The following is a 21,712-nucleotide window of genomic DNA, read 5'->3' on the forward strand; positions in this document are numbered from 1 at the left end:
ATGGTGACTCCACCACTGCCCTGGGCAGCCTGTGCCAAGGCTGGACAACCCTTTCTGTGAAGAAATTTTCCCTAATATCCAACTTAAACCTGCCCTGGTGCAACTTGAGGCTGTTTCCTTTTGTCCGGTCCCTGGGAGCAGAGCCCAATCCCCACCTGGCATCACTCTCCTGTCAGGGAGTTGTAGAGAGCAAAAAGATCCCCCTTGAGTCTCCTTTTCTCCCCCAGCCCCCTCAGCTGCCCCTCATAGCACTTTCGGGGACCTGCCTACCTTGGCTGCATCCTGAGAGCCTTCTCTTGGCCAGCAGCTACACCTGTGTCACCCTGCGTCATCCTGTCATCAGCCAAAGGAGCTTCCCAGAGCATTGACAGACTTTGAACTGACTTGTGTCCTGCCCAGGTCACCTAAAATCACAGAATATGTCGAGGTGGAAGGGACCCATGAGGATCATCGAGTCCAACTCCTTGCTCCTTGCAGGACCACCTAAAACTAAACCACTCGACCATACCAATAATTTAGATGTATATCCTTTCTCAAGGAGAAACCCAGGAAAGGATAGGGAAAATAATCCAAGTTTGCCCCCTTGTGGTACTGTCCCGCTGTTACGCCTGGAAATGGGCCACATTTACCTTCTCTTTGTATGAATTCCTCCCTGTTTGCTGCAGGGACTGGAACAACAGATTCTTTGGAGCATCCTTGGACCTTTAAGGACACTATCTCTGCACCACAGAAGGCCTCTTTGCTACCAGCTTATGGTTCATCCTTTTCTGAAGGGGAGAGACTCGAGATTTGGATGACAGGTCAGTCTTTTGAGTTCCCTTCTGCACAAGACTCCTCCAAAACCTCTTCTCCAAGAAAAGAAGCATAGGAATAGCTACATGGACTCTTATATAAATACCCTTTTCTTTCAATCCATCTTACAAAAAGTGAAATGGGATGTAGTGTCACAGGCCAGGAGTAGGCTTGTGTCTCCTTTGCTTTATCCATGTGACATCCTGTGACAGACTAGCAGTGGTTGGGATTGACTCTAACAGCCTAGGCTAGTTAAACTCATTCCTTTGCCTCCATCTGCAGCTCACAAAGCCCTTTTCCAATGGGAAATGAAGTCTTTTTATGTCCCTGATATAATGCCTTTAGCTGCAAATTAATTCCTTAGCCTGTTGTCCCAGGACACTGGGAGATCCTGCTACAGTGAAGGTCCAGATCCAGAGCTCCCAGGGATAATCCCAGCTGCTGTCGAGCTTCATGTTCCATGCCCAAAGGACAGCACTTGTAATGTGTGGAGTGGTGTGGTGCCTGGCATCACCACCTCCTTAGGTTTACAGTCTGGAAGCAATCAGTACACAAGCAACTAGGAGCTGCCCACGGCTAAGATTAAAAAATTAGTACTTCACTCGGATCTCCAGAAGTATCCCACAGGCATAGTCCAAGGCCTGCCTTTCTCTAATCAAGGATTAGGAGCAATTAGAAGTTAAATGCAATGCTTGCACTATATCTACTAATATCCATCATGCTGGGCTGGTGCAAAAGATTTAGGAAATGTGTCTTCATAATGCAATCAGTTTGCTCAATGGACTTGTCTCATTTAGGAAAAGAGAGCTCTTATTCCAATCAATTCAGGGATGTAGAACTGAAAAGAGATGGGCTGCACATCAAAATTCACCTTAAGTCCACACTGTTTCCTTGTTCTTTATTTTTACCAGGCATTATAATTTCCCCAGTTACTTTTTGAGTCTTTGCTTCCCTCAGTAGCTGCTTTATCTGCCTCAGTTCTAACATTTCTTTATATTTTAAAGATGTTTTTCCCTCCCCAAACTTTTAACCTTCTGTTTTACTCAGATAATTTTAAACTGTGGATACTCTGAATAAACTCCTATTTACTCTTTTTTACCCTTTGCTGAGCCATAATTAGAAAAAGCTGAAGTTAAAATCAACTGGGAACAGTTGAACTGTACTTTTACCAATTTCCCTGCAATATACAGGTCAATTTTGAATGAAGAGCATAAAATAATCCTAAAGGGGCAAAGGGCTGAAGATTGTACCAGATGAGTTAATACTAAATCTCCTGTCTTAGTCAGAAATAAGCAAACAAAAAAAGAGATACTGAAAAGAGTTTTGCTACCTTCCATGACATTTATAGATAGAATTAACAATTTTAACCTTATTGGTTCTTTAAAAATTGGTTTCGGAGAAGATAATTAAAAGTTCTGTCTGAAAAATAAGAAACTTTGATCATAGGTAAGTAGGATAAAGAAATCTTTAACTGAACAATGGGTTTGTCCCTGAGTGGGAAGGACATATAATCATCTCCTGCCCTTAGATAAAGATGTTTATAACACGAAATCATGAAAAAGATATTTATAACAGAAAATAAAAAAGGAGGTACTGCAATGCAACATTCACTACTTAACACCATTTACACTGGCTGATTGAATTATATTATCTGCTCTTTGTATGCTGGAATTCTAATCACATAATTATTTTTCTGGTTGTTAATCAATGTGTAAGAAGCTTTTGACAGATATTGATTAATATTACATACATTCAAAAGTGAGAGTGAGCGGCTGTGATTGATGTGACACTGATAGCTTGAATTGTACCCTTTGTTTCACAACATTGAAGGTGCAGTTAATATATCCACGTAGTTTCCAGAGGGAGCTGCACTTATGATTCCTGGGGATGTAAATGAAGTTGGTGTGTATCCGGTACCTGTTGCATCTATAGAAATTTATATAAGCCAAAATATAAACAAATTAGATAATTTATGGATTATTTTAGATAAATTCTGTTTGGCAAGCAAGAATGATTGTGTGGTTTAGGTTTCTTTTTCTTTCCCCTTAGTAGGGAAGCAGAAGGAAGAAGACCCTAGAAGAAAGGATGATGTAATGTGGATCCATTCACTCCAAGAGAAACAAGGGAATTAGGTAACCCAATTGGTGCTGGGTACAGATTGAGCAAGGAACTGGTCCAGCTACAAAATATAGTTCCTCCCTTTTAATCTTGATAATGCTCTGAAGTGACAGGATGAGTTATACTCCTCTGCTTTGCTCCCCCTCGTTTCCCTCAAATAAAAGTCAGTAAATTGTTCTCACAGAGTGAGTGGGTGTCTGGGATTTTGTAAGACAATTCTAAGTGTGGAAAACACCAATTCTCAGTTGAGACTGGCTGAATAACTTGATTTTAGTTTCTGTCTCCCTTGGGGAGAATAAAGGAGAATCATTTAGACTCGTTCCTAGAGGTGAGGAGATTGTAAAAGCTGATTGTAAAAGAGCAATTCTGCAAGAGGTTATTTTAATTGTTTAATTTTCTGTTTCAATTGCTTCTTCAGACTTTTTCTGCAAGTGCAGTTCCTTAAAGAACTCTGTTATTTCACTTATGAGAGAGAAGAGGAGAGGTAAGTTGGTCACTGCCCATAACAGATGGAAGGAACACAAAGAAAAGATAATTAGATCTCAAGTACTTTAGTTTTCTTTGAATTTAAAACTTGTGCTGCCTCCAGCAGTGACTTTTTAGAAAAAAACTTAGCAACGCAAGCACTGAACAACTTCATTAAGTTGTCCAGCTTTATGAAGTCAGGCATCTAGTCCAAGATAGTTCCTAAGTTTTCTTGTCAACAGAGTGAGATAATCACCTCTAGATTTAATTTATGCTGTCCATTTGCTTAAATGATTACAGAGCAAGAATACATAAACCATTTAGATTAAGCATTTGAAGACAGCTAAAGCTCAGGTAATTAATTCATTTACTATATCTGAACTCTCCTAGAGCAACAATATCTACAAACCAAGTGCTTTGGTGCATCTCTGGAAAAGAAAGAAACAAATATCAGTCAAGGAAGGATCAGTAGTGACAGAAAAAATGTAGTGGTCTTGTAGAAGATTGGGGAAATCTCTTCTAAATGGCTGTGCAAAGTGCTGGTTGCCTGTTCCACAGAATGATTAACTAAAAATGGAAGAGAGAGGGCTACTTGGTAGGTCAGATAAATGCTGTGGTGATCATATTATCAGAAAATAAAAGAACCAAGCAAATTTCCAGATGATGTTTGTAGTATTTTTCTCCAAAGGAAAAGTCAGGAACCAATACAACAGTAATTTATACGTATATATTTAAATTTTGGAGAACAATGTGAATTTGTGTCGCTCCCTGTAGGAGCCTTTAAGGTCAAAGAAATACAAAGGAAGTTCTTCTCCTGAGCCCCAGTGAGCGAAGCACATGTTCTGCCCACATGTTATGGAAGAGACTTCTCATGGAGCTAATTTGGGGTGTTTTGCAACGTGTTTTCACCTCTTCCTGCTGTGACTTGTCTGGACGTGCTGACACACCTCAGATGGGAAGGTTGGGTGGATCTTTAGCTTGGAATGACCAGTTTTCTCCAAGTACTAACAGCAGACAAAGCTTTCTACAAACAGTGTCTGTAAATCTGAGTGTGGACACAGCCTATAACGTGCAGGAAATCCTTGCTGGCTCCTTGTACTTCTTCATCTCCTTGTGCTTCTTCAACTCTTGGAGTCCACAGTTCCTCTCTTTTATAGGAAAAAGAGGGGGTGCAGTGGTATAAAAATGAGGAATGTCCCTCTCTGTCTTCCTTTCCAGGAGAAAATGTGTAATTACTGTGGACACTGTCGCAAGTTTCTCTCTAGATTTGCTTTAAGAATATGAGTTTAAAGGTCTTTTCCAACCAAATTATTCCACATTTTTCTGTCTTTCCCCATCCTTGCCAGTGGTGTGATGGCAACATAACTCTTATGAAATCTCTCTGCTCACTTTCATGAAACCCATGTTTCACGTTCTATACCAGGTAATTGGAGGTTGGTTTTGTCCCTTTCCTTTCATAATTCTATACCATATAATTTGACATTGATTTTGTTCCTTTTCCTTCATAATTCCAACATATTTATAGTTTCTAGGCTGTTCCTTTGGCCTTTTCCAAATATTCTCTTCAGCAGAACATCACTCTCTGCAGATTAGGAAAGGAAGTAATTATGGTTATGATATATAGAACTAAGAAATTATGCAATATTAATCCCTATCTCCCCCACAGATTGGCAATGTAAAGTGGAAATCAGCTGAGAACATTCCAGGTACACTTAAAATGTCAGGGAAATGGATGGTGAGAGGTCAGTTCAGCTATGATGTGATACAGGATTATCTGGAGGAGACAAGAATTCCTAAGGGGTTTCAGGCTCTCCCTGACCCTTTTGAGCACAGAGGACAGTATTACATGTAAAGGGGTCATCCAGTGCAAAGGGATCATCCAGTTCCACCCCCTGCCATGGGCAGGGAAACCTTCCACTAGCCCAGGTTGCTCCAAGCCCTGTCCAACCTGGCCTTGAACCCTTCCAGGGATGGGGCAGCCACAGCTTCTCTGGGCAACCTGTGCCAGGGCCTCACCATCCTCACAGGGAAGAATTCCCACCTAATATCCAATCTAAACCTCCATATTCAATTTAAACCTACAAATCATCCACTCAAGTTGTTTATCTCATTGCACTGGCCAAGGAGAGTCTAATTGGCCTCCTAATGCAGGCAGTGAACTGGAGTTTGGCAATTAACTGAGGTATGATGAGTCCAAACTTAAATATTTGGCCTTGTAGGAAAAATCAAAGGGGCTAAACCAAAACCAGACCAAATCCTGTTCACTGCGATTCTAAAATGAAGTAGGAGTGTCTGTCTTTGCAGGGGGAGAAGGACTGGTATATTTGGATAGCAATCAAATAATTGGCATAACCTTAACTCTGTTTTCAGTTCTTCACAGGACCAAATTTGAAATACTTTGGTTGTGAAGTACTTTCACTGATTTTCGGGTGCTTGTAGGACAGCTGCTCTCTAAATGGACGAGGATAACACCAGGGAAAGTTATGTGGACTGATAAAGCTTTCAGCTGCTGAATTTACTACCTAATGCTCCCTTGTGGGACTAAGTGATCGTGCACTTCATTTTATGTGTCATTTCGATGTAGAGGTGGTATGTGATCCTTTATTAGGACTTTCCTTTCTGTCCTCTGCTGTAGAAGCAAGGTAATTGCTGTCACGCCTGATGAAGTTCGAGGTGTGAGAAACAAGGCTGATGAGAGAAATCACTTCCCCATCAGGATTACAAAATCCATTATGCAGCAACTTTAAGCACATGAGCACAGACACCTCCACAACTTCTGTACACAGCACCTTTCTCAGCTTATTTTCCATTTATCCCATTAACTAGAAGTTATTCCTTGCTGATATACCCCAGGAAGCCACATTCTTTGTAGTTTTTGTTCTTCTCTCCCCTATTCTTGTATTCATAGCTTGGCTCAAGTGAGTCTCAATTATATTTTGAGTTTCCATGGAAGCTTCTCCTTCATGACATTCGTACCTGCCTTGTTTAGACATGCAGAGCTGCATATTTAGTGCCTCCTCAGCCCTGAATTTGTGACAGAGAACTTCTGGTTTGATTTAGATGGAAATAGGATCATCTGGTGCTTAGAAAAGCAAGTTTGAGTTGTTAAAAGTGAGGAAAAATAGTGGGAGAATGGCTCTATATGTTTCCATAATTTCTTCAAGGGGTTTAGGCACCCAGCCCACGACTGTGGGTGCAGCCAAAACAGGATATAATCAGCTCTACTGGCCAAAAAGGGTGTGTGGTGTGATAGAAAAATCAGATTATATAACCTTCTATTCAGCAATCTGTGCTGCAAACCTTGAGTCATATGCTGATGCTTTTTGAGGGGCAGTGATAAGATCTGCTCTTGTGAAAGAACAGGTTACATCAGGAGAAGATGCAAGGATACAGTTCTGCCAGTGCCTCCCTTCCATCCCTACTGTAAAACCTCGTGTTTCAGCTCAGATGTCTCATGCAAACAGGGCAGCACAACTTTTTTCATCCCATCCTGAGTGATGTGCAGACACAACTTACACGGTATAAGCATAAGAAATCTTTCAGTCAAAATACAGTGGGGTTTTTCCTTTGAAATTCCAGGTTTTTCACACATCCTTTGCCTCTTTACTGACCTCCACTGGGTTACAGTACTCAATTTTTCAGAAATTGCTGCAAAGTGGCACAAACAAACTACTTTCAGTGGCATTACTGACAACCTCTGAACCCAGTGCTGGTTAAAACTAGGGGAGCATACCCAAATAATGGGGAACATCCATAAAGAATAGGGTTGGCATCAACTCTGGGCCTCATCAGCTGCTCCACTAAAACACTATTTATCCAATCCTTACTCACCTGAGTCTTTTCTAGACCAGCATTCAGGACCTTGAACAAAAGGAAATGAAGAATTTCTAAATTTTCTAAAGGTCACTGTTATTCTTCCAAAATGTGACTCTGCTTGTGGCTCTAGAAGAGTTCAGATTAAGCTACATAACACTAGTGCTCTTCCCTAAAGCACAGTATTCAAGTTACAGCAGAAGAGGGACACTCTTCTGGTCATCAATTAGTCCCAGGAAGCAACAAGAGTTGTGATGTTTCGAACTGGAGGGGAATATGGATTCATCTTTTATGCAGATGGTGTGACACCTCTGAGGACTTGTGCAAAGTTATTATAATCAACTTTAATGAGAGCTATAAAGAGTTTAAGAGATATTCTGTCATAATTCCACACAAATTTGCATTTGTCAGCTTGATTGACAACAAAAACGATGGGGCATCCACAATTTCTCTGTTCCACTGTCACCACCCTTATTGCAACAAAAGTATTCTTTATTTTTGGTCTAAACCCACCCTCTTTCAGGTTAAAGATGTTGCTCCTTGTTCTGTGACTACATGTCTTAGAAAAATGTGTCTCTCTGTCTTCCTTATGTCCCCTTTACATATTAAAAGGCCATGGGGAACATCCTGATGTTCCTTAAAGGAGAATCCAAATTCTTTCAGACCCATGGAAATCACAGGGTCTGACCCACAGCACCAGTTTGGCTGAACAGTCCCATATCCCAAGTCCTCAGTAGAATATTAAGACCCTCAAAAGTCCCCACCATGGCATTTTTTCCAGCTTGATGCTCTGAACTCCAAGGAGAGAATCACAGATCCTGCTCTGAATGAGGAATGAACAGAGAACATCCTTCTGACAAGTTGCACAACATGAGCAAGAAGAATGAGAAAAGAAAAAGAAGGAACAGGAGTTACAGGCTGCAAATAATTACTTATGGATACAATTTGCATTTTCCTCCTATATATTGCATTTTTATTAATAATTTATTTTAGTTCTTCATTATGAATAATTTCTTTTATTTATATTTTTATTTATATTTTGTTCTAGGTTGCTCAGCTTAATTAGTGCTCCCTTTTCCCCTTTTTTTTTCCTTTTCTTTTTGTGGTTTTGTGGTTTTTGTTTGTGGGTTGGTTTGTTGGGGTTTTTTTTGCTTTGTGTGGCGTTTTTTCTCCTTTTATGGAGATTTTGGGTTACCTCTGATTACATCCCTTGGTTTCTTGTATTGTTGGAAGTCACAGAATCACCTTTTACTGAGGCTGTTGCTGCTGCCCACAAACTGTAATGAAAGATGAACCCATTAAAAAGATTTTACTGAGTTACAGTGAAAAAAGCAGCAAATATATTAATCACTTAGGAGGTGCAACAGCTCAGTTTGGAAAAATCAGATTTTAACCTGCACAAAAGATCCATTTAGCCTTGCCCCAAATATCTAGGTTTTTTAATTTAGGCTTGATGACATATTTATTAAGACAAATGTTTAAGAAGGAACCATCGTGCAGGTTTCGCCCACTTCACCCTGCTGCAAGGAGAAGAAAAATGGATTACAGAGCATAAAAACGTGGGATGTGTGATAGAACAAGTGGATATCAGGTAGATGTCAAGTCAGAATTTGATGTTTATCTTTTTAGCAGCTGAGATCTTGATTGTGAAAAGATAGATTGCAAAACACCAGTGCTTGCAAGACTGGAAATGCTCGAGTTTAGCTTAATGTGGGGTTCCAGTAGAAAAGTGAGCAGCTGGACTTAATGCAAGAGCTGTGGAGCAGATTAATAAAGGGCTGTTAGATTGTCCTGGCCATCGAGAAACACACTCCATCTCCACTTGGAGAGGTGGGAAAAAACACAGAAATCTCTCAGTGATGTCACTGGAGCTTTTTACCTTTGTGCAGGATTTTAGGATCAGAGAAAGGTTGGACTTGATGGTCTTGAAGTCTTTTCTAACCCTAATGATTCTATGAAGTAGCTAAGGAGGTATGAACACAGGCCAAGGAGGGGCTGAATCCTTCCTCCTTTTCTGCTGAGTATTCAAAATTGAGTATTCAGTGTAGGAGGGCAGCTAAAAGGAACAAGTTGTGCTGCCCTTCCAAAGGTGCATGCTGGTGGGCAGGAGGTGGCTTACCTCAAATGTTATAAAAACATATTCTATAAAAAGTACCAAATGTGAGCCTAAAGGGATGCCAAAGCCCAGGAACGAGAAAGGGAAAATGTGCTTCCTGACTGCCTACAGGGGAGAAGCAAAGAAACAGTTTGATGATAGAAGCTATTAAACCTTTTTTTAAGGCATCTTATTGCACTGGCTGACTTTGGGAGCTGTGTTGAGAAACCAGCTTTAGGACTTTCACATCTTCCTATAAAGGGGAGGAGCCATAAACACTGTGTAAACAATTTAATTGTGATAATTAGATGAGATTTCTCTTTGCATCAGCATTTCTTACTTGAAATCTAAACTGCAGAATCATTACTGAGTGAGAGCTTTACCAGCCCAAGCAGACTCAAGAGCAAATGAGCACTGAGTAAAAAAAGGCAAGTAGATGTGCGAGAAATGTTATAAATGTAAAGGAATTAATTCAAATTAATCATCAAAGACAGTAACTCAGATAAACTAACACCAGCTTTGATCACACACTTTGAAAACTCTGTCCTAATTGTGGGCTCCTCCATCTGGGTTGCTGCTGATGTGGGTTTTAACATGTGGTTTTCTATGGAACAAAGAAATCATCGACTCAATCACAGCTTTATATTTTCAAGATTGTGGTCTGTTTTGAAAACAGAAGATTATTTAGATGCTGTGACTGTTTAGGAATATAGGAAAAGTAGAACCAAGTGTTGTTTTGCAATTAATACTCATTTCTTGGAGTCCCCAAGTCAATAATTTACTTATAATTTTACAAACAAGAAAGGGGCACAGAGGGGGTTAAAAAAAAGCAGTTTCACAATCTCCCATCGGAATCTGGTACAACATTTAGTGTGTGCCATCCCAGGTTTTTCCCAGGTGACAGAAGCATCCAGTGCAAGCTCCAAGGATTATTACTGCTCTGTGGAACCCTCTGCTCTCTGCTTCCTTTTTGCTGTGAGTGCTGGAGAACTGGAAATAGAGAAATACTGGGTTTCATCAGGTGCTAAATATAATACTGAGTTTCCTGGAAATTGGTGTGTTTTGGTTGGGATTTTTTTAACTGCGCATAAGAATGTGCTTAATTCATGTTTCATCCAAGGGTTTCAGGGACTGTAACATCAAAGCTAAACTGCAGAGCAATATCACATTTCTGGTTAATCAGGGGTGTGTTTGAAGGGAAGTTTTCCCTGTCTGAGCCAGTCCTGGGAACAGGATGAGCTTGTTGAGACCTCCCCCCCTCAAGTAGTCAGGTACTCCCCACCTATAGGTACTGCAGGGCTTTGGATGCTGGGGATGCTCTGGGGGTGCAGAACCGGGGCAGGGAAAGGGCGATTTTTTGGGGACAAACCCAACTCGGAGCAGTCGGAGCTCATGGAGAAGCTGGGGAAAGGCGGGGCAGGGGGTGCGGGAGGGCCGGGGCGGATCCCACCCTTAAATGCCACGGCGGAGCGGGATGCCGGGCTGGAGGGACGGGAGGGAGGAGGGAAGGAGGGAGGATGACCGGGCTGGGGGTTGGCGGGGCGGTGCAGGATAGGGATGGCGACGGGGATAGGGACGGGGATGGGGACACCGCGGGGCTGCGGCGCTTCACCTGGGAGGAGATCGGGCAGCGGAACGGGCGGGGGCCGGCCCCGCAGGAGCACTGGCTGGTGATCGACAGGAAGGTGTACGACATCAGCCACTTCTGCCGGAGGCACCCGGGAGGGGCCCGGCTGCTCGTCAGCCACGCCGGGCAGGACGCCACGGTGAGGGGCGCCGGGACATGGACGGGCCGGGAGCGCCCCGGGATGCGGGGGCCGAGCAGGGAGGGCCTGGGGGGGCGACTGCGGGATGCAGGGGTGCTCAGGGCATGGGACAGGGTCGGGGGAATGAAGCGTCACTGCCCCGTGCGAGCCTCCCCAGCCCCGTGCTGTGGACACGCAGAAATGAGGAGAGACAGCTCTCGGGGCAACGGCATCGATCCAAGGCGAGACTCTTTTAGTTTAAAGCCATTCCCCCTTTGTCCCATCCCTCCAGGCCCTTGTCCAAAGTCCCTCCCCAGCTCTCTTGGAGCCCCTTCAGGTACTGGAACCGGTTCTCAGGAGGACATGGAGATGCTCCGAGGGCTGGAGCACCTCTGCTATGGAAACAGGCTGGGAGAGCCGGCAGTGCTCAGCCTGAAGAAGAGAAGGCTCCAGGGAGACCTTAAAGCCTCTTCCAGTCCTAAAGGGGTTACAAGAGAGCTGGGAAGGGGCTTTGGACAAGGGCCTGGAGTGACAGGACAAAGAGGAATGGCTTTAAACTAAAAGAGAGTAGACTTAGATTAGATGTAAGGAAGAATTTTTACTTTGAGGATGGTGAGGCCCTGGCACAGGTTGCCCAGAGAAGCTGTGGCTGCCCCATCTCTGAAGTGTTCAAGGCCAGGACTCTGAGCAACCTGGTCTAGTTTTATCTAGTTCTACAATTCTTAAACCTTTAGGATTACTTTTATATCCTGATCTTGCTTGTGCAACTACTGTGAGCTGCAGTGATTGCTCACAGCCAGGGTAAGGTGAGAAAGCTGCCTCAGGAGCTGCTTCCAGAAACACGCTTCCTAAATTCTATTCCTCCTAAATGCCCCCCAGTATAAGCTGGAGGGAAAGCAAAGACAGCAGTGCTTTTCCAGGCTGGCATCTGGAAAAGTTTCTGTAGTTATTGCTTGTGGTCCTTCTGACCTTTGGGATGAACAAAATGGAAAGAATTAGCCAGTTAAGAGGTGTCCAAGGATGGGAGTTGGTGCTGACTTCTGCTCATCAGGTTTGCTTGTCTTGTTCGTTTAATGCCATGGAAACTTGTGGTAAACACACACAGAACCATTCAGGAAATTCCTTGGAGTTCTTGCCTTTTAGTATGTGCAGGAGTAGAAAATAGTGGTAAATTAACATCTAGACAAAGATGTGACAAATGTGATTGTTTCTTTGCTGTGTATTTTAAAAGAAAAAAAAGAAATTACCAGACAAATAGTTCCTGATTTTCCACATATAACAGATGTTTGAGACTCAGGAAAAATTAAGAAATTATCTTTGTTGACTGGAAGATTTTAATCAAGAGCAGAAAGCCAGGAAAGGTAGCAACTCAGGAGAGGATGAAAAACACAGAAGGGGCTCAGTAAGCAAAGAAACCTGAGGGATGGTAAAATGAGGATAATTAATGCCACAATATTAGTCAGGGTGACACTGCACAAGACTGATTTAGGCATATGGTGGAGATTCATTTAATTTTGTATTGTGAAGCCTGTACACCTGCATTAGTTGCAATAGTGGACATGAGCCCTCTTCTGAAATAAGATCTCATTCAAGAGCTTAGGATAAACACAGGAAGGCAAAGGCTGCAAAAGCTTGATGAATTAGGAAGATAAATGATCTTTGCTATTGTGGTTCCTCCACAGAGAATGTCTTGCACAGCAGATTGGGGTTTTTCACCTGGAATTTGGTTTTCTTACCTCTTCCTTTACTCTCATGCATTTGCAGGATGCCTTTGTGGCATTCCATGTAGACAAGGTGCTGGTGAGCAAGTACTTGAAGCCACTGCAGATTGGGGAGCTGGCACCAGACCAACCCAGTATTGAGCCCACTAAAAATGTAAGTCTGTCCTCAAAAATCAGATCAAAGGCAGATTAAAAAGATACTCTGAGATTAGGCCTTGTTCTGTATCTTCCCAATTTTTGTGCTACCACTTAGAAACCATAAATGAATATTAGACTAAATCCACAATCTGTGGCTGAGAATGAGATTCCTGAAGATTATTTTTTTCTTATCACAGTAACTCCTGTTTAGCTGGGGGCCAGCTGGGCTGGAGGTGCAGATTTTTAATAGAGGAGTTTAACTCTCCTCTCTTAATCCTGGGAAGGGTAAAGTGACAATATAAATTAAGAGGAATGATTTCATCCGAAGACCTACCACAAGGTGGCATGTGAAGCTCATGCATATAAAGTACAACTAGACACAACCTCCACCTGAGCTACTGTGCTACTTTCCCCCTGCCAAGGAGGTGATGGAAGGAGCACCAAAGATTAGCCTTAGGGGCTGGGGGTGCAGAAATTGGGATGGCTTCTTTGCTCTGTGCACCTTGGCAAAGACACAGAGAATCTGTAAGAGAGCCATGAACAGTTTATTTGTGTGCAAGCCCAAGTCTTGCCCTTTTAGCCAGAGCCTTTGCTCTTTCTTTCCTCAATTGTTTTTTGGGTTATGAGGCTGCAGTGCCATCTAAAACTAGAGAATGTATAACCCTGGTGCTTCCTCCAGGAAATGCTGGTGAAAGATTTCCGGGAATTGCGTGATACTGTCGAGAAAACGGGACTTATGGAGCCAAATCAGCTTTTCTTCTTCCTGCACCTCGCTCACATCCTGCTGCTGGATTCTGCTGCCTGGCTCATTCTCTTCTACTTTGGGACATCCTTAATGCCTTTTGCTGTCTCCCTGCTCGTGTTGACAATTTCCCAGGTAAGCAACGGAGCCCACAGAATGTGCACAAGGACTTCCATCACCTTTCATCCACTTACATTTCCTAGTCCTTCATTTCCTGACTTGGCACAAGTCCTCCTTTATCATAAGAAAACAACAACTATATGGATATAACTAAGAAATTCTGCATGTGGGGGGCTCCCACTAAACTTAGTCTGGCATCCTTTCAGTGAGATATATTCTGGGGAAGGCCTTAAGAGCATCAGGATTTCATAGTCCCTTTCTGATGGTGACTTTGGAGCGGTGTCAGAGAAGTAAATCTGGGTATTTCAAAGCAAAGGATGGATGTGGCACCATCCTGGTCTTCTCCCCTCCCAAAGTTTTCTTTTTCCTCTTCCAGGTCCAGGCTTCGTGGCTACAACATGATTTAGGACACCTTTCAGTATTCAGGAAGACCAAGTGGAACCACTTGCTGCACAAGTTTGTGATGTGCCACTTGATTGTAAGTACCTGACCCTGGAAAACTGCTGAGATTGGATGGTTTTCCTTTAAAAACGTGCATTCTGAAGACTCTGTGGGGGATTCTGTTCAGCACTGGGGGAAGTGGGGAACTGGGGAGAATCTGGCTCTGAAAGCATCATACTTTTCACACTTTGTTCTTCATTTAAAAAGGGGGCATCAGCCAATTGGTGGACTCTTCTGCACTCCCAGCACCACTCCAAACCCAACTGCTTCCATAAAGACCCCGACATCGATATGCACCCTTTCCTGTTCACTTTGGGGAAGAAACTCTCAGTGGAGGTCAGTGTGTGTGTATGGGAAGAACACCTCAGTCAACAAAACCATGCCGGACCATAAAGATCTAAAAGTGAGATGTGATGGCAGTTTCTGCAAAAATATTGGGTCTACTTTCTTCATAGTTCACATTAAATCCCTTTAAGAATATCTTAAACAGCTGACAAGTTGTAAATAAATTAGACATGATGTACGTGCATCACACATAGGGTGAAAAATCCACCAGCAAAAGGACTGTTAATGGTTATAGAAACTTAACGACCTGGAGCACCAACTCAGTAATTTATGATTATTAGATAACCTGTAAACGTTAATATAAAGCATGTCTGCAGTTGGTTTTTTTAATATTGTATTTATATTACTATTATACTAATGTCAGAGGTTCAGAGATACAAGTGCCTTTGGCATGGCTGTGTCTGCCAGAAGGCAGAAGCCTTGCTGTGATAGGAACAGCAGGACTTAATAACTCAGGGCTGCTCCTGTAGCTCTAGTTGGGCAGAAGTCATTTGACCGTACAGGATGTGCTTGGACACTTCCAGAAGTGACAACCTAAGAGTGCTGAACCCTTTTTGCTATAAATCTTCGTCAGTTCTTGAATCCCTGTCACAGCAGCTACAGCAGTGAAATATTTTTCTCCTTGGCAGACCTCTGCCGTCATGAAGCTGTCATTTAAGTGCATAAAATCACAGAAGACAGTAGGGGGGGAAATGGGAGAAAATACATATAACTATTTTTGACTGATAATACAATTTAGCCTTGAAATATCTAATTCCTCACAAAATTAATTATGAATGTGGCAAGAATGTAAAACCAATAAATTCATCAGCTAAAATTCACCTCTGTCCATGCTCAATGTTCTTTTTACCATAACTTACAGATCACACCATCTTTTAATGGATAAAGGCATCAAGTCCCTACATTAATGCAATGAGGGTTTATAGACAATATTATATTTGTAAACTAATAGGAGGGAGACAGAAGGAATGAGGCTTGTGGGAAGTCTGCAAGAATGTGCCTCTGGAAAATAAATGGAAAAGAGCGAGTTAGCTGTGCAAATTTCCTAGTTGCCACTCAGTAATTTGTTTTTCTGGGTTGTTTTCACAGCTTGGGATCAAAAAGAAGAAGTACATGCCCTACAATCACCAACACAAATACTTCTTCATCAGTGAGTATCTCCATTCTCCTGCAATACCATGAGGGGTATTAATGGAGCTTGCAGATTCTACTTTTGACCTGTAGAAATTCAGCAAAATGAAGGTACCTGTGTCAAAGAGCACAATAAAAGAACATAATGACCTAGTTTTTGGAACAGCTGAAGACTTGACTGGATCAAACCCCAAGCAAATGGTCTGACCTCAGAGCTGGTGCTGCTCCAAGATCCTCAGGTCCTTTCCAGCCTGAATTATCTTATCTGTGTGAGATCAGGTTTCTGTGCCCTTTTTGACTTGAAACACATTGATTTGGTTTGAGAATTTTTAGCCAAATGTTGTTTGTTCCACAGTAGAAAAAGTAGGGGGGTACCCTTATACCAGGTCATCTTAAAATTGTATGGCTTTGCAATAATAAACATAACAGCTATTTGGACAGAGAAAAGGAGAAAGTCTCTTAACTCCCTAATTAAGGAAGTTGAGATGAGACTCCAGGGGCTGTTTGGGAGCTGTATAATGAGGGTTAATAAACTATATAAAGAGAGGAGAGGGAAAAACTCAGAATTTCTCCCATCGGTGCCCTGATCTCCAGGCTCACTCCTTCTTCCCTCTTCTTCCCACCCTAGTGAAGCTTTATGAAGCTTTATTCCTTTTGCAAAGCAGCTCAATTTCAACATGGGACAAGGTGATAATCAACTTTTGCCTCTCTCCAGAATAGTCTGAAGTTTCCTTCTTGCTTGAAAATGAACAGTATGAATTTGAACCATAAAACCCAGCAGAAATGGACACTTTGATTTGACTAATTTCACCTATTTTTTTACCCTTAACCTCTGAAGAAGGCAAGAACTGCTCCCAGCAGTGTCAGGTCTCTCTCTTCTGGCTAACAGAAACAGCAGGGTTAGTTCAGGTGTGAATATCTCAGATATACAATTCCAAGATGCCTGGTTGAGGAAGGAGATCGTATCTCTGATCTCCCACATCCTCCACAGAGGCTCTGGGTTATGATATCACACCACATCTTTCAGTACTTTTCAAATTTAAATAATAGTCTGTGGGGTTTTTTTGGGCTTGGGGGTTTTTCTTTGCAAGTGAGATGTCTATTTGGAAGGTTGATATTTTAATTCTCCAACCCCAAATCCCTGGTAGGTGACGGATTTCATGTGTATTCTCATTGTTCCCTGCTTTGTACAGCAGAATGGGGAGCCAGATAAGCTTTGGGCTTTGGAAACCACTTCTCAAAATACTCACTTGTGGCTGTTCCCCAGCTAAAAGCCTAAAATGAAGTCTGAGGTTTGTAAGCACCACCAGATCAATGGACAGATCCAGTCATTCAGTCCATGACATTCCCAATGATAATGGATTTTCCCCTACAGCTCTTCCTCCACTCCTGTTTCCCACCTACTTCCACTGGCATACGTTCTACATTGCTTACACAAAAAGGTATTGGGTGGTAAGTACTGCTCCTTGTGTGACAAAAGGGGGTCAGCTGGGGGCCTTCAACCTTCTGAGCTCTGTGGAAAAGCTGTGCCTATAAAAATCTCCTTACAGGGTGTGAAAGCTCAGATTCATCTCTTATACAAGCCATAAAAAATTATTATTAACATGTGTTAACTTGAATTTCTTCAGATTATACCATTCAGAAAAAAAACCAAAACTAAAAAAGCTGAATGTAAATTATTCTCTTGCACATATAAATGAAGATTAGAAAGACTTAAAGAAAAGTAATTCACTTTTTTTTTTTCCTTTTCTTGTTGTCTCTGCTTTTGGTAGGACTTGGCCTGGATGATGACCTTCTATATCAGATTCTTTTATATTTATGGATCATTATTAGAAATAAAGAGTGTCCTGGCATATTATTTTATATTCAGGTGATGTCTCTTTAGCTTTCCTCTAGACATTCTTTCCATCTGTACCTGCCTGCCTTTGTCTGCCTCTGCTTATCTTACCACATTCTCCCTTAACCACCTCATTTTTTGCTTAGTGTTTTAATTCCATAAAGTTAAACTAACACTCATCTGCTCAATTGCCAGGGCAAGTTTTAGGTTGCTGTGGCAGCAAAGAGACTTCACTGGGTGCTGACCAAATTGAGAAATACTTAAATTACATTCAGTGCTTTGGGTGTTGGGTCTTCTACTGGTTAAGAGAACATTTAACCAAAACAGCTTAGTCTGGGCTTGCAAATACCCAGGTTTGAATGGACAACACACTCTCCACTTGAACAATTTCACTGATTTTAATCAGTTTGGTCCTTGGCTGCAGATAAAACAAGCTGCACACAAGCTATGTCAGTGTTAAAACACATTATAATCATGAGTTTCAAAAGGAAGTATGACACTTCCAGGTTTTGGAAGTTCTTCCAGGTGCTGGATTAGCAAGGCTGGTGTTCAGCCATGTCTTTGTGAGTCTGGCTATGCTGTTAATTAATGGCTCATCACTAACCCTCCCACCTGACGCTGGATTCTGCTCTCTGGTCTGATTGCACAGGATGCTGGAGAGCAGCTGGTTTGTCTGGGTTTCCCAGATGAACCACATCCCTATGGATATTTACTACGACAAGAACCTGGACTGGGTGTCTACGCAGGTAAAATATTTTTCTATTCTTAAGGATTGTGGCCATACAGGTACAAATTTTAACCATAAGATAAGCAAGACTCCTGTGGCATTGGGGATGAAACCTGCTGGCAACTGGGCAGGGAAGGTTAGCACGGTAATGGATTCACTTATGGAAATGGTAAAGGAGCACAGCAATGACATGTGCAATCATGGGCAATCTAAAATCAAACCCAGGTCCCAGCTCCAGTTCCTAAACACACCCATCTCCTCACTTTCTGCAAGACCCAACTCCTAGCTTTACCATGGTCCAGTTTAGCCAGTCTGTACATCTGCTGGCTGACAAAGCTGCAGGATGGTTATGATCCCTGGCTGGAGGTAGCTCAGCTTAGGCTAAAAGAAAACAACAGAGCAGAGCAGCACAGTGCACTGTGCTCTTCAGAGAGATGAGAAAGGCTGCAGTTACTAAGCTGGACTAACTTTGCTTTCCTTTGCCCTCCTCTAGCTCCAGGCAACGTGCAATGTTGAGCAGTCACTTTTCAATGACTGGTTCACTGGGCATCTGAACTTCCAGATTGAACATCAGTGAGTGCACACACGAAGAGGGAATTTTCTTCCCTCCTTTTATTTAAAACTATTTTTTATTCCTCTTTCTTTTCCCTTCTCTTCTTTGCTCTGAATTCTACAAATAGTTGTGGGGCACCAATGAGTTTGTCTTTAAAAAGACTGAAACCCCTAAAGAAAATCACAGGGATGACAAGTGAAAATGGAACATGGGCAGCAACACGGTCTATCTCAAGTAGTAGCTTGTAAGGATTAGGGAAAATATCCATGTTACATCACCTGTTTATACTGTGCCACAGTAGTTAAGCCCACTTACGCTGACTATTTATGCTGTTACTTTAGAGAATGAGAAGGATGGGCTCACCTCCTTCTCTGTGCTACAAAGGTGGTTAATTCTGGAAAGAGGGCAGGGGGAAAGTAGTTTCTTCTATAAGCAGCACTTAATTTGGAGAAACATTGTTTTGAAGACGCTAGAGACAAACTGGGGGGGAAAAAAGAGGGGGAAAAGCAGGAAAAGTCGTATAAGTCATAAAAGAAAGAAGAGCTGGGAGCAGCTACAGACCCTGCTCAGTGTGAGCTGGGTGATTCCTGAGAAGTATGAATAGATGTGGACACGAGAAAGGCAGGATTTCTCATGGAGCAGAAGAGAACCTGCCTGTCTCATGTTCACAGCCTGTTCCCCACAATGCCAAGACACAACTACTGGAAGGTGGCCCCTCTGGTGAAGTCCCTGTGTGCCAAGCACGGCCTGGAGTATCAGTGCAAGCCCCTGCTCACGGCCTTTGCAGACATCGTGCAGTAAGTGAAGCACACAAAAAGGTAGAAGGATTGCAGGAGGAGGCCCTCACCGACACTCCTCTAAGCAATGTGTCCTCTCTCTCCCTCTCCCAGTTCCCTGAAAAGCTCAGGAGAGCTCTGGCTCGACGCCTACCTGCACAAATAAGAAGCCAAGAATTGGTGGTGCCATTCAGAACCTGCCATGTCTGCATTCCCAGCAGAGCTGAGGAGCAGGGACCACAAGGGACTCTCTAGCAGAAGAGAATGAATAAGAACTGAAGGATACCATTCCAATAGGGATGAAGCCGCCCGAATTTTACTTCTGGTCTTTCCTGGGGTTTTGGTTCAGATCTGTTAAGAGTGGGGAGGGCAAGCAGAAGGTGAATTGTTAGAACAGGGAGAAGCTCTTTGCTAAATACGTCTGAGCATTTCTGAGTCTGAGCACAGGCTCAAGTCAGACTTTGGACTGGTGCAGATGCACACACCTCACTTCATGTCAGAGTCCTCTGACCATGTTTCCTTAGGTTCTCCTTATGTGGAAGGTTTAATGTTTAATACAATATTTGCTTATTTGAAGTTACTTGAAATTGCAATTTGAATTTGTTCCAGCAATGTGGTTAATAAGTTATAACAAACTACAGATCACAGTTGAATAAATAAATGTAAAAAACAATTAATTGACAAATTAATAAATAAATGTAAATGTGTTTCCATTACTGTTCTCAAACACTTAATGCCTTGTACTCTTTCAAGCCACATTCTTTGTCTTCACTTCTCAAAGCTGCTACTATTATACCAATTCTATATATTAAGAGACAGCTATTTCTTATTTTACTGCTTGGTACTGCTATCCATGTAAAGATCATACTACAGAAAGATAAACCAAAAGTAAAATAAGTTATCTATAGACCTTTGGTCAAATAGAAAAGTTGCTGTTGCATCTAAACCAAATAAAAAGTTGAGGGTAAAATATCAGACTGAGCAAGGCTGAGAAGCCTCAGTTCCAAGGCTTTGCAAACACAACTAATTTTTGGAGGTTATTCAGAAAGTCACATTGTGTTTCTAAGCACTCTGGGACGTTTTGGGGGTCAGGGAGCTGCCCTTCCCAGCTGAGAGTTTGGATTACAAATAAAATCAGGTGAGGAAGGTGGGACAAGCAAGCAGGGAAAAGGGGAGAGTTAGATAGTTGCTTATGCAAGTCTGGCTTGCAGGAACAGCAGCCACGTGAACTGGTCATGCAAAGCTGGTCTTAATCCAAGACTAGATCCTGGCTCCTTTTTAAAGCAGCCACAGACAGCTGGACTTAGGAAAAGGCCATATACCATAAGGGAATAAAAGTACAGGACCCAGACTCAAGGCTTTAAGGGCGACATGGATTTTTGTGTGTCAAAGCTTATTAAACTCAAGCTTGTTAAAGCAGTTTTGAGAGTTCAAGGGTAAATGGAATTACCTGAGTGGACTTAGATTTTGGCTATGCCAGGCAAAAGGTGAGTCAGGGAAAGAGGTTGATCCAGGTGCTTGAATCACCCCTGAGAGGAGGTAATATCTTTCCATTAATTAGTAAGAGAGCATGATCTTTGTCTAAATTGAGTTCCACAGTACTGAGACCCTGAAATAAAAGACCAGCTTTTGGAAAGGGGACTGTGGGAACAACAAAAGCTGAGTACCAGCAGTTAGAACCACTTTTGAGAATAATGTAAAGTTAATATAAATAGAAATCTCAGAAGGTAAAAAGTAAGATATAAAAAAGCCTCTGCTGATACAATGAATGGACTTTGTGTCGTTTGTGCAATGACTGAATTACATGTACCATGCTCAGCACTGGCTTCTACTTAAAAACCTTTAACCCCTGCACAGGCAGCCAGAACATGTAAAAGGTTTGCTATTAAACCATTTTCTGCCTTGGAAAATGTGCAATTATGGTTAGGGGTTAACAGCAAAAAGTCTAACTCCTAACTGACCTACGGGAATAAAAGCAGCAATTCCCCAAAATTCTGTGTAAATGAGTCAAACAATCAGTTACTCACAAACTCATTTCCACTACTTTAAAAAGCCTTTCAAAATTACCTTAAGTAGTCTTTGAAAATTTATTGGGTAGATGAAAAGCCTGATTTTGAAGATCCTTATTTGATTTTTGGACGTTTGGCATCATT

General features: G+C 42.2%; 1 protein-coding gene and 1 long non-coding RNA gene across 3 annotated transcripts in view; one reads left to right on the top strand and one right to left on the bottom strand.

Annotated features, from left to right (window-relative positions):
- The window catches only part of LOC135415425 (uncharacterized), a 37,960-nt gene extending 21,644 nt beyond the window's left edge, over positions 1–16,316 (bottom strand). Inside the window, exon 1 of the long non-coding RNA XR_010431119.1 lies at positions 15,875–16,316. This is a non-coding gene — a long non-coding RNA (uncharacterized LOC135415425). The remainder of the gene's footprint in view (positions 1–15,874) is intronic.
- Positions 10,786–20,272, top strand: LOC135415420 (acyl-CoA (8-3)-desaturase-like). 2 transcript variants are annotated; one of them, XM_064657102.1, is made up of 12 exons: positions 10,786–11,049; positions 12,793–12,903; positions 13,567–13,764; positions 14,126–14,227; positions 14,398–14,526; positions 15,625–15,685; positions 17,042–17,118; positions 17,439–17,536; positions 18,153–18,249; positions 18,724–18,803; positions 19,455–19,580; positions 19,674–20,272. In XM_064657102.1, exons 1-12 carry the CDS (start codon positions 10,801–10,803, stop codon positions 19,723–19,725), a joined length of 1,380 nt encoding a protein of 459 aa, XP_064513172.1. In that variant the 5' UTR covers positions 10,786–10,800; the 3' UTR covers positions 19,726–20,272. The 2 variants fall into 2 exon arrangements, with proteins under 2 accessions (XP_064513172.1, XP_064513173.1); XM_064657103.1 differs by lacking the exon at positions 19,455–19,580.
- The last annotated feature ends 1,440 nt before the right edge of the window (positions 20,273–21,712 follow it).

Source organism: Pseudopipra pipra, chromosome 6 (assembly GCF_036250125.1).
Source record: "Pseudopipra pipra isolate bDixPip1 chromosome 6, bDixPip1.hap1, whole genome shotgun sequence".
Taxonomy (NCBI): domain Eukaryota; kingdom Metazoa; phylum Chordata; class Aves; order Passeriformes; family Pipridae; genus Pseudopipra; species Pseudopipra pipra.

Bases quoted from the DNA above. Each gene is read 5' to 3' on its own strand.
- LOC135415420 (XM_064657102.1), top strand. From the start codon at position 10,801: ATGACCGGGCTGGGGGTTGGCGGGGCGGTGCAGGATAGGGATGGCGAC. The intron at 11,050-12,792 runs GTGAGGGGCGCC...ATGCATTTGCAG, and splicing joins ACGCCGGGCAGGACGCCACG to GATGCCTTTGTGGCATTCCA. The intron at 19,581-19,673 runs GTAAGTGAAGCA...TCCCTCTCCCAG, and splicing joins GCCTTTGCAGACATCGTGCA to TTCCCTGAAAAGCTCAGGAG.